Raw genomic sequence first — 12443 nt, forward strand, 5'->3', positions numbered from 1 at the left:
ATCCTTTTCCACTAGGGGGTATGATAGACTGTGACTGTATTTCACAGTAAACCTTTGTATGATATTGTAATACTAAAGTATACACACATGAGGGAGAAGAACAGGCATGCAAAGCTTGGTACATAATTTATGGAGATTTAAATCCTGTCATTCATAAATATAATTATAACCTACGGCTGGAAAGTGATATGGACCTTGCCATATTGATCATGGTATAGCTCTGTTTATTCAGATCATTCATTTGTTGACAGGCAAAATATAATAAGAATGTTGTTAGTAAAACAATTAATGAAAGGAAATACTTCTATTTTACACAAAGAATATTGTTTGTTTCTGTGCATGTTTTGCACCCTCCCACCTTCAGACGGGAAATATAAACCCAAGGGGAGGGGATATTATTAAATCAGCAATCAACCTTCAAGTCATTTTGGTATAAACACTGTAATTATTTCATCTCTAGTAAACAGAATATAAGACAACAGCACATAAGGGTGACAATTTGCAATATGCTTTGAATGTCTTTGTTAAAAAAAAAAAACTATTATGGCTGAAGGCAACATTATTGAAATTAAAAAAAAAGCAGAAGTTGTGACAGCCAACAGAGGGGGTAATTAGTCAGTAAATTTCAAGTAGTAAATTTAGCAGGTCATTGCAACAGACATTACATTTTGCGTGGGGAGAAGTCACCGTTTATTAACCTTAAAGCCTGACCTGCTTACCTTTATTAAAAAAAAAAATCATAAGAAAATATTAGAAAAAAATGATAAGTGCGATTATAATAGTATAGTCTGGACGCCTTCTAAAACTCACAATCTTCTCTTATTTAGGTGGGTGTATGTTCACTTACGTCAAAAGAGTCAACTACAAATGTACACAGGTTAATTGTAGTAGCACACAGCTTGGGAGGAAAAAAGACAAAAAATATTGTCTTTCTAGATAAAAAGTGCTCCTACCTAGCATTTTTAATCTTGGGTGCAGCAGATGCATGTCTTTCTTAGATGTAGGTGATGTTTCAGCCTGGACATTGTGGTTTACATTTCTGATTGCTTTCGCCTACACAGCTGGCTGAGTGCTGGTGCGATGTAACCTGCCAGCCAGGAGGGATGCCTCTGCTAACCGGCAGCACCCTCCCTGATCTCTGTGAATGGTTTGTTTGCAATTCATCAGGTCATAAACAATCGTGTGCAGTTCAGTGAGCCTCCATATTTAGAGTGATGTAAAGACAATTGCCGTTAATATTAGCTAGGCTTCAGAGGGTTTGACAGCCGCACGAAAAAGCAGTCTCTTCTATCTAATTTAAAGTTCCTGGTTAGGGAGTATCAGGGGTGCATTTTATACATCTTAGAACCTTTTCTCAGGCCGATTGCCCTCTTGCTAAAAAGTCTTAAAAATATTTTGCAGTCAAATAATTACTGGTTTTGTTTAAATGTTCTCGTCCAACACATAATGAACAGCGAGGAATTCCCCAAAGGGCATCTATTGTTATTGAAATGTTTATTTATTGAGTGCTTTTGCCAGAAGCCCCCCATGAGAAAAATCTCATTTTATGAGCTCCTGAAGCAGTCAGTTCCCAAAACATTGAGCAGAAATGCAATTTTGACCAAGTAATCTCAAGGTCTTTTGTTTGCTTTTAAATAAACAACAGAATGCCAATGTGCAAAAAGTTGTGACAAGAGCTGCTTTATTTTCTGTATTTTGTAAATATCCATACTGAAGCTGTGCTTACGTGGTGTTCGGGTGATTCCTTACGTTCAAGCATTCAGTTGCTACAGTAGAGAAAAACAATATCCCACATAGCAATATGTGAGTGGCTATTGTAAATGATTCTGAGATTTCTTCTTTCCTGCAAAAGAATGGTGTTAACCCAATATCATCCCACTTGCACAAGAAATTTTCTTCCCACTCTGTTTTTTTGCTCTTTATTTCTCTACATATTCTCATCAGCAGTGAGGAGAAATGACAGTGCTTGTGGCAATGCGTACATGGGCATGACTCGGATCCTGTCGTGTTCCTGGATTATCCAGGTGGAGTCACTAGAGAATAGTGCGATGGTTCCTGCCAGCTTTCACTCCCCTGAAATCTCTGCCTCTCACTGCCTGGGCTCGATCACTGAAATGATCCAGTTTCTATGTGATTTTAATGATTCCATTAAGTGCATAGCTGCAGTGAGTGGGGCAGGGGGACAACTGAAGGGGGAGTGAGCTCTGGGCCAGAGACAGAAGCAAAAAACTCAGGCAAGGGAAGGAGGGGAGGAAACTTTCTGTCTTTGCTGATAAAGCTGAAGTGTAACTACTCTGCGCTTGCAAGTGTGCCTTCCAGGTTCTTGGCTATAATGGAATATGCAGTGTAGATTTGGAGCGAATATTTAAAGTTGTTTTTTCACCCTATCCTGGTCATGGGACAGCTGTGTACTGGGTTGGTGCCTGCTTTTATTTAAAGCAGACTGCTAATTACACTGTAAATGTCTGAGCAGCAAAAGAGGAATCATCATTTCTCTTAGACTGGCAATGCAGGAAGAAGGACAGTGCAAGATTAGTTATATTCAGTGTATGGTATTATGAAACTCCCAGGTACCTTTTATGGTTGATTATCTCAGCGTTAGTGACAGAATTGGGGAATGGCCTGAATTTTTGTAAAGCGGTTATCTCAAATAAAATATACTTTGCAATTGTTGAGTATTATAACCTAAAATATTGTTTAAATTATGCTGATAAATGCTTTATAATTACCTAACATTATTAAAATATATTTCTTGTACATTAATGAGTTGGCATCTGGAGTGTCCTTTAGCAACAAAATCTCTCTGTTTTCTTTTTCTCCATCCCCCCCTCCCAAAGAGTATTTAGAGAAAAATGATTGATTAATGACAGTTCCCATTAACTCCAAAATAAAATGTGCACATGCCTGCTTTGCTAGTAAAAGATTGAAAGGAAGCTTCTTAGTCTTACTCTGATTCCCTTTATGACCTCGAAGCAAAGTCTTGGTGTTAGTAATATTTTTTTTTCTTCCTGAAATGGAAAAAGTTTAAAGGTATTTCTGTCTAGGATATATGTGATGCAATTAAGCACACTTCATTAAGTGCTCTTCGTTGTATGAATGTAAAATATTAACATGTTAGTAGAAGAATAATTTAATACTTCATTTCAAGCCCTGCAACAAAAATATTTTTCAAGTTATTTCTTTTATGCAGCAATTTTTCAGACTTCATTCTCTCATAAGCCATAGCTGTAGGAGGTCAAAGCAAGTTACACGTACAGTTCCAACCAATGTACATCCCCTTTTAAGCAGGGTTGTTATTCATAGTTTAAATATAATTCTTTTCACTGATTATATGAATAATAAAAGCTTAGGAAGTCACACAATACATAGTATGTAAGTAAACTTTTATAATAGTGCCAATTTTTGTCTTTGTCAAGCCCTTGTGCTCTTCTCCCCTGTAAATTATTACGTTATAGTTTCTACAGTCTCTTGTTACCTGGAAATTTTCTTCAAAAATACATTTTCTGTATTTGTATGTGTGTGTATTTTTCTTATGTTTTTCATATATATGTACTTTAGTATAGTTTTAAGGATATCAGAACTGAAATTTCTTTATTCCTTTCATCAGATGTGGATGTTATTTGTGGATGTTAATTGGATATTATTGGGATGGGTGGACAATGAATGCAACATTACATATATGGATTTATTTTTCTTTAAAAATGCACAATGAAAATTTTTTGTGAAACCCTGAATACTTTACTCTGCTATTCTTCATCTGGCTAATCAGTACCTTCTTCTGTAAATGTCTTATAGATTTTAATGCCATAAAGGACCATCGGGCTACACCCAAAAAGTTCACCACAGAGTTAAATTATTTCCCCTCATAAGTTACTCAAAGAGTTGATTTCCTCTGCTCTTAAAAGATAAATACTTTGTGGTATCGTTCTGGTCAAAATCAGCCATTGGATCAGATATGTCCAAAATCTTTTTGCCACACATGTTCTTGCAGAACATGATCAAGATTCTGAGTTTCTTTATTGTCCCTCTGACTTGCAGTCATGATAACAGGACTAAGCTTGTATTGATGTTAGGCACATAAAACTTGAAACTGTATGTAATCTTCCTTGGATGCTGAATTCCAGTGATGATCTATGCTGTACTTGGGTGAATAACAATTTCAGTGCCTCCATTTTGCCATCTTCATAATAAGAATAGTATTTACAGGAGTGTTCTGAAGTTTAGTTAATGTCATTGACATTCTTTCAGACAGGCACAAGATACACACAAGAAACCACAAGAGGTATAAAAATGTATGCAAATGTAGCTAATGAAGCAAAAGGAAGAGGGCTAAATGGTGTCTTAATAGGTTCTCTTTAAAAACCTATTTTGATAAGGAATATTACGCCATGTCTCTTGATTATGAATCTTACATTTTTTAATAATCTCTTCCAGCGTGCTGGGACCAGCTGTGACCTTCAGAGTGCACTCAAACCTCCAAAACATTTCAACTGCAGATGTTGCCAAAGCAGCAGGTAAGTCCTTGTCCTCCATTCCCAAACTGTGACCTCCCACGCGTCCGTTTAGCAGGCAGTAGCCCTACAAACAGCACAGAGACATCCCATTCTCCCAGAAGATAGACATTTAAAGAGGGAGACAGTCAAGAGGTGAGTGGCACATATGGGAAACTGAAATGTAACATCTCTGAGTCAATTAAAACTGCCTGAGACTTCCTTGTTTGTCAAGGAAATGGATTAAATAGAGACTTGTAGTCAAGGCCTAGCATGGTGAAAAACTCTTCAGTGTTGTCATGAACTCATAAAACCAGATTGGTTATTTGCAAATGAGGATGCAATACCTTTGCTTTTCCAATACTTTTTTTCAGGTAACAAAAATGTTGTTACATCTTAGCCTTAATTTCTTTATCAAAAGATGGTAGAAGTATACCTTTGTTGGTGTGCTGTTTAGACAATTTCAATGACAAGTTAATCTTGGGACTAAATGTTGTATTTCTGGAGCTAAGCTGCTTCTGAATAAGTACCGTTGTTCTAAGGACTCCTGTTGGCTTCTTGTCAACTTGGTTACTAGCTGTATTATGGAGTTGCTGACTGCAAGAAATAATTTCTGCAAAGTAACTGAATTGATAACTGATTTGCTTCCGAATTACTCAACTGATAGGTTTTAAAAATTCTGAGTAAACAAGTTACAAGGTTGCTTGAAAATAGAAACAAAAAATGTTCATTTAAATAAACACTGGGAGCCCAAAACTGTCCATTAGCTTCTCCTTTTGCTTCACCATGGATGACTTCAGTTACAGAAAGAACTGGATTAGTTCTCATGCCAGAATTTTCCTTTGCAGGACCCACTGGAGAAGGGTCTTGTTCACTGGTGATTAGAGAGTAGCAAATGGGATACCATTTTTCTTAAAAGGGTTTAACATGCTATAGATGTGTTCTTTCAAAACTAGGAAATTACAATAAAGTAATCACTGAATTATGGGACACCTGAATGTGTATGATTTACCTGGTAAAATTAATATGGCTTTTTTATAGCAATGTCCTGCCATGTAAACTTGTTGAATCTCTCTGAAGGGATCAACAAATATGATGCAGCTGGTAGAGCCTGCCTGGATTGCCAAAGACTTTTGACAAGGTCTTTCACTAGAAGTTTCTAAGGAAACTAATCGTATCTTAGAACATGGACTATGGAACACGAAAATGGTGGATCAGTAATTGGTTAAGAGGCAAGAAACAGAGATTAGGAATAAATAATTAGTTTCTAAAAGGCTAGAGATAGCAGAAAAGTGGAAGGATCTCTGCTGCGACTGTGGCATTCAACATACTTATAAATGAGTTGGAAAAGATGGTGGGCAGTGTGATGAGAAATCCTACTAATACTACTAAATTGTTCACAGTATTAAAGGTGAAAGTTGATCTTAGAAATGTATAAAAACCTCACAAGGCTGGCTGACTGGACTCAAAATGGCAGATGAAATTATTTTTAAATTAGTGTAAAAAAATGCATATGGAGAATAAAATAGCTTTACATATGAAATTGTAGGTCTAAATAGATTATTACTGCTCTGGAGTAAGAACTTAGTGCAGTAATAGCTAATTTAATGAAAATAACAGTAAAATGACAATTCAGTCTCCATTATCAGTTGAACAAGGAAAGTGTTTTTAAGAATTATTTGGAAAGGAATGAAAACAGAACAACATCATTTGTTCTTGCATAAAGCTATCCCTTGCCTATATTTAAATACGACATACAGTTCTCCTCCTCATACCTCAGAGAGGTTGGAAACTGATTGAAATGGAAAGATTCAGAGAAAGGCAGAAGGCATGACTGTAAGTTTGGAATAACTTATAACACTTATAACTTATAACACTTATAACAAATGGTGAAATAAGGCAGGAATCTTTATTTTGGAGATTTGGTATGAGAAAGGTCTGTCAAGTGCAGAGTGGCACAGTGAATGTGGACAGGATTGTGCAGTGGCTCTTGAGATGCAAGAACAGATGAAACTGGCAGAAGGCAGGTTCAAAATAAATCAGAATGCAGTTTGTAGCTTTGCCTGTTGTGGGTAATGAAGCTTACATGTGTGCAAAAATTTACATGGAAACAAGTTCATGCAGTAGACATCCACAGAAATTTAGCAAGTCCGTAGAAACCTGGTCAAGTTCAGGAGGTTCCTGATGTGCCTTGGCCTGTTCCTAGCAACCTACTCTGAAATGTATAAATGTTGTGACTAGTTTATTTCAGCAAAACTCCAGAAGTAACATTAGGTTTTTTCTTACCACTGGGACCAAAGTATTGTTTTCAACTTCCTTAAATTAAATATTGCTGACAAAGTAGGGAGGTTCTGGGGACAAAAAAATGTCACCCCAGAGGAAGTTGTAGAGATTCACCAACTTAAATTAATCTTTCATAGTGTAATTTTATCGACTCTATATATTCATATTCCAAGCATTTCCTAACTTCTGTTTGTTTAGTACATTAAAAATTTCAGGTTTTGATGGCTGCAGAAAGAGATTTGTAGGAGTCTTACATCAGCTCCTCTCGGTATGTCAGCATGGCTGTAGTATTGTTATAACTAAACCTTGTGTTTGTCCTTTACAAAAAAACGGCTCACAATTCTATCCAGATGTCAAACATTTTAAACTAAAAAACTATCTCATTTTTCTTTTCTAATCCATAAATAAGGTTGCAGTAGCTTGTCAATGTACTGGCTAAGCAGTTAATTTATTTTAAGCAAACTTCTTACTTGCAGATCTGTAAAGCTAAAAATAAATTCAGTTAAAAGATCAACAGCAGTATATACTTACATAAGAAGATTTTTCTGGCTTTAGTTGTAATTAGAAATTTTAAAAGTCAACAGTGTCTTGAACAAAAGCATTCCAAAATCTTAATTTACCAAAGGAAACCAAAGCAGAATAAATCAATGCATACTTCCAGGGTAGGCACAGGTAAATGCATTACTCCATGCTCTACTGCTATTAGGTAATTTGACATCCATCCAGGAACTCTGAAAGCAGATCTTGTTTACAGAAAATGAATAGACCAAACTGACAGAAGAATTTCACTGTCCATCGCATCCTTAGAAACGAAAAGAATTTAGAAATTCAGGTAATCAGATGCCATAGTAATTATGGGAATGTAAACTATCCAGATTTGCAAAAAGGAATCTATTTGTGCAGATGTTATATACATGCGTGTCTCACTGATATCCACAGGAACAGTTTCTGTGCAGCAGTTTGATCTTATTATTCATGTAGTATAAATTTTTGTAACCAAAATGGATAAACTGCATATTTTCTTTGCATTATTTAGGTTTAAATATAGGGAACTATATTTAAAGTTTACCATCCTACCCTGTGGAGTTTGACAAATGTGCAGGTTTGAGAAGGCATGGAATTCTTCAGCAACTATGCAAACGAATGATTTAGAATACCTACCAAAAAAATAGAGATATGGTAGTATGATAATAAAAATGGTTTCCTATGTTTTCTTGAGTTTGAGATCTGTTCTTCTTGGTGTACACGAGACCTGGCTTGAGGAGAGATAAAGCTCTCTCAAATCCTTCAGCCACATTCTTGCTGATAAAACTTTTTCCAGTAATCCACAGCTGCAATTCTGTGTAAATGTTTTGATTACTTTTTTTGCAGTTTCTAGGGCTACATAATTATATGGGAAAGCTGACAACAGAGTAATTTAAAATTGTGAATAGCTTGCTTTCTCATATTAACAATACCTTTATTTGCTCTTTGACTACAGAGCAGAAGGACAGCCAATGTTTTGCCAGTGTCGCATACTTTGACATTCATAATATAGAACATATCTTGCATCAACTAGCTGTCCTCTGGACTGTTTCTGTTTAATAAGTCAGGCTCAACAGTGCAGTGTAATTTCATCTCAATATTTTTAAGAAATAAACTTTCTCTAGACATAGATGACCTGCTCTAGAAGTAATTACACTTGGCACATGACATCATTTAGACAAATGAATGTGGATTTCTCTTCAGTTTAAAGGTTAGGAGAAATCTAGCAGAGAACAATTATCAGTAAGATAACTCTATTTATATAAAATTGCAATATAATCAGTATAGTAATGAGCAATGAGTTTGCTTTATAGGTACTCCAGAATCCCACCTTTCATGCAAAGACATGTATACTAACAGTGACAATTAGAAAAGAGGAATCTTCTGAAGTTTCCAGGCATAGAATTTTAGCATCAGATGTAACGATCATATATATAATGCACACGTGAAAAAAAGATGTAGGAGAGAAGTTTTGTGCATAGACACTCCGCATTGCTGAAATGAAACAAAAGCATTTGCTTATGTGTAGCTGTGGCCTTTTACTAGTTAGAATCATGCCTGCAATTTTGGGGGTATTGTATTAAAATGCAGCTTTTCAGGTATTATAAAAAATGGAGACTGAAGAGCAAAGGGACGTGCATAGTGTAGGCATATTAGTGATAGGGGACAGATCGCACAGCAAAAGGCAATGCATAATCAGATGTTGGAGAATTAGATAGGTCTTGTGTGCAGGTTCTGTGTGTAAGGTATATTGTGATATACAACATTATGGAAAGTCAATCTTGATTTAATTTTTTAAAATATATGTTAGAATATCAATAACATTTTTTAATTTAATTTTTTTGAATTCCCCTAACTTTTAACTAAGCCATTGATTTGGTTTTGTTTTGGTTTTGTTTTGGGGGTTTTGTTTGTTGGGGGTTTTTTTACTTTTCTGTTGCCCTGCTGGTGAAACCAACATTTTCACAACATGCATGGTTGGATAGGGACAATTAATCATGACTTCAAGAGTAGGGTATTGAATCATATAACTTTCTTGTCTAAAAATTATTTCTCTGCCAGCTTTCTAAGTCTTCAAAAAATGCATTACAAAATTAATTCCACTGAAAAAAATGCACAAATGTAAAAATACTGTATTATCATTAAAATTTAACTGTATAACATGCTAATTTGAATAAAGATACTGCCTCAAACACATTGGAATAGATAAAAAAAATACATATAGAATTGCTTAGCAGTTTTAAACAACTGCAAATGATTAAACTTTTAAACTTGCAGATTTTGAGATTTGACACCTACAAATCTTGGTCATGTCCCAGCTGTGGTGAAATATCCATGGCAACAAATATTGCAATAGAACTTTTTGACATTGAAGCTGAATATTTTTGCTAAAATTGGCAGCTCTGAACAGACAACATGATCCTTAGCTCTTAGAATTAAACAATCCTTTTGAGATGAAAAGGGTACTTCAAAACCCTTACAGTTATCTTAACCTGTCTAGTTGTTTAAGCTGATGGTGTCATTGGTTTGGAGTGGTCCAAGATGTCATAGTTTTAATTAGGATGACTAAATGGTCAGTCATATTAGTGACCCTGGATTCAGTTGGTGAAGAAGGTATTTATGCCTTATTCTGCCTTCGATGTGTTTCTTTTTCTTGGCAGGTCTGAGCTGTATTTATAGGCATCAAAACTTACCCTTCTAGGTATGTAGGCCTAAGTATCTAAATCAGTGGTCTAGTTTCAAAGGCTTTTAGTCCCCATCACACCCTACAAACCTTTAATGACCTTGGATAGTTAGCAGAATTGAAACACAGAATTTTCTGATGATCAAGAAATTTAAAATTGAAAGCCATGTCAGACAGTGAAACAACCCACCTGCATTAAAAATTATTCCAGGTTCTTCTTCAACTTGGAAATACTGGTGAGGAACCTGCCCTACACAGTCACTGCAGAAATCTGTTTAATGCTCCCATTTCTTAGGCACATTCAGCAAAATTGCAGTTTTGTCACGCATCCAATCTGGGCCCCGTTAAAAAGGGCTGAGACTCTGACATGAACATACTTTGATTTCCTTATAAATTCAATGCTACAAATATCCATTATAAATATAGTTTAAAAGACTTAACTATGAAAGTACAAATGATCAGTTAAAGCTATAATGCTTAGATGCACTTTTTAGTTGTTTGCTGCAATTGTTTGTATTAGCCTTCCGTATAACTGAAATACACATTTCAACTTTTAGCAAATCAGATGTAAGTCTAAAATATTACAAATTATTTATATGACTGTTCTCTTGTATTCATTCTAGTCATGAAATGTAGTCCTCTTTTTATTGGCCATAAAGGGGTTATCTTTCCAGTTTGCTGCATAATAGAAATAAGTATAATAAAAAGCACATTTATGGAATACCTCTGTAAAGCTTGCACACCTCTTAATTTCATGGTCTGAAATTTGACAAAACAAGGCACAGAGGGAAGAAAATTTATTCAACGTTAGAGAGTCAATAGGTGAGGATCTGGTACGCAACTTAAATTGAATGTTCATTTCTAGGAACGCTGCAGAGGCTCACTCTGCTCTCTAGCCAATAAGTATTGACCATACCAGCACTGTTGACGGAAACATAACAACTCTATATTATTATCCATTATTAGCAAGAAAAGTTTTCTAGGAGGTTCTCAGGAGAACAAAAGAGAGAGAACTGTCTTCAGATTTATCTTCATATAATATAGGTCTGGATCTTCATATAATAAAGCTACATGTAATGTGTATATGTAAAGAATGTATAAATGTAGGGAAGGGAGACTAGGAGAAGGAATAGCAGAAGAATGAGGAATCAACACCAACTGCAAAAGTAAGATTATGCAAAGTTTTTTTTAGCTACCCATTTAGTTCAAAGCATATCTAGAATAGATATTACTGACCCGTCTTAAAAACCTCATGGTCTGACAGAGGATTTTGAAGAAAACCTGGGAAAGGTCATTTAATGTAATGAGTTTGGAATGTTGTGATTTTTCTCTCTCTGGTTATTTCAGCTTGTGATTAAACACTGTCTGGCCTTTGATGCTTTTTAGACCATTGTTGGTTAATTGTTAGAAGTTCTTTGCATAAAATATTTAACTTAACTCAGTGTAATCCAGGAATTTATTATTCTTTGTACTCCTGTTTCTGACATAATGAAACTTGGCAATGTCCGTTGTGTTGTTTTGGTAATGGAAACATCCATCTTCTTCTTCATGGTGATCGTCAGTGCAGGAGTTATGAATTCGATATCATCAAAAGCAGGAAACTTCAATTTCTGGATAAAATCTTCCTCTTCTCCAAGAAGTCCTTGTTCTTTCTAAATGGCTATAGCCAGCCTTGGTTGTCTTGTTGATTTTTGGCACAAGCTTTGCATGTCTCAGAAAGATGAACTCTGTTTCTTCAGTCACAAACACGTCCATGCTGGCATACTGTCTTGGTTTCATTTTTTCTACCCCACAACTGCAAGCAATAATGGTTGTTTTAAAAGTATTTATTGGCCAGTCATCGTCAAATTCATAAATCAGCTGTGATGAAGTGAACAGCCCAAGGTGAAAGTGTACGGCTGAATTCCTTCCCTCTATCTAGATTTTTGTAGACCATGCAATTAGATGTCTTGCTCTCTGAGACAGTAACAAAGAGTGTATCTATGAATAATTTGAAGTTCATCTTTGAATTGAACTGACAGCTTTTGTGTCAGAAACTTTGAACAACATAACCAGGAGGCTGTGAGGTCCATCTGATTTCACTTGCCATTGCCCTGGTTTAAGAAGGATTACAATTCTTTGGTCTATAATGTGAAACGTAAATGTTTGAAGGTCTTTTTCCATTGCTAGCTCTCTTAAGTCTTTTGGTGCAAATCCTGATTTCTTCTACTCAAGCCTCCTTAGTTCACATTGTCCTTTTTCACCTCTTGACCCCTCTGTAGTGGATCAATTCCCTTTCACCTACTGTATCATATCTGAAAAATCTATCTCAAGTATTTTCCTCCAATCCTTCCATTGCTGAATAAAGGATGTCATTACATTGTTGAAGTATTATTCAGAATCTGAACTGCATCCTGCACTACCAAATGTCTGATAAAATGATTAATGAGTTTTTGAGATGGTATTTCCTTCCCACCTTGTTC

General features: G+C 35.6%; 1 protein-coding gene across 2 annotated transcripts in view; it reads left to right on the plus strand.

Moving 5' to 3' along the window:
* Positions 1–12443, plus strand: part of PTPRN2 (protein tyrosine phosphatase receptor type N2) — a 672845-nt gene that overhangs the window by 306609 nt on the left and 353793 nt on the right. For both annotated transcript variants that reach the window (XM_052806687.1, XM_052806693.1), the window contains exon 11: positions 4435–4514. In XM_052806687.1, the coding sequence (XP_052662647.1) occupies positions 4435–4514 (80 nt within the window). The remainder of the gene's footprint in view (positions 1–4434; positions 4515–12443) is intronic.

The sequence above is a fragment of the Harpia harpyja genome, chromosome 1 (assembly GCF_026419915.1).
Source record: "Harpia harpyja isolate bHarHar1 chromosome 1, bHarHar1 primary haplotype, whole genome shotgun sequence".
Lineage (NCBI taxonomy): Eukaryota > Metazoa > Chordata > Aves > Accipitriformes > Accipitridae > Harpia > Harpia harpyja.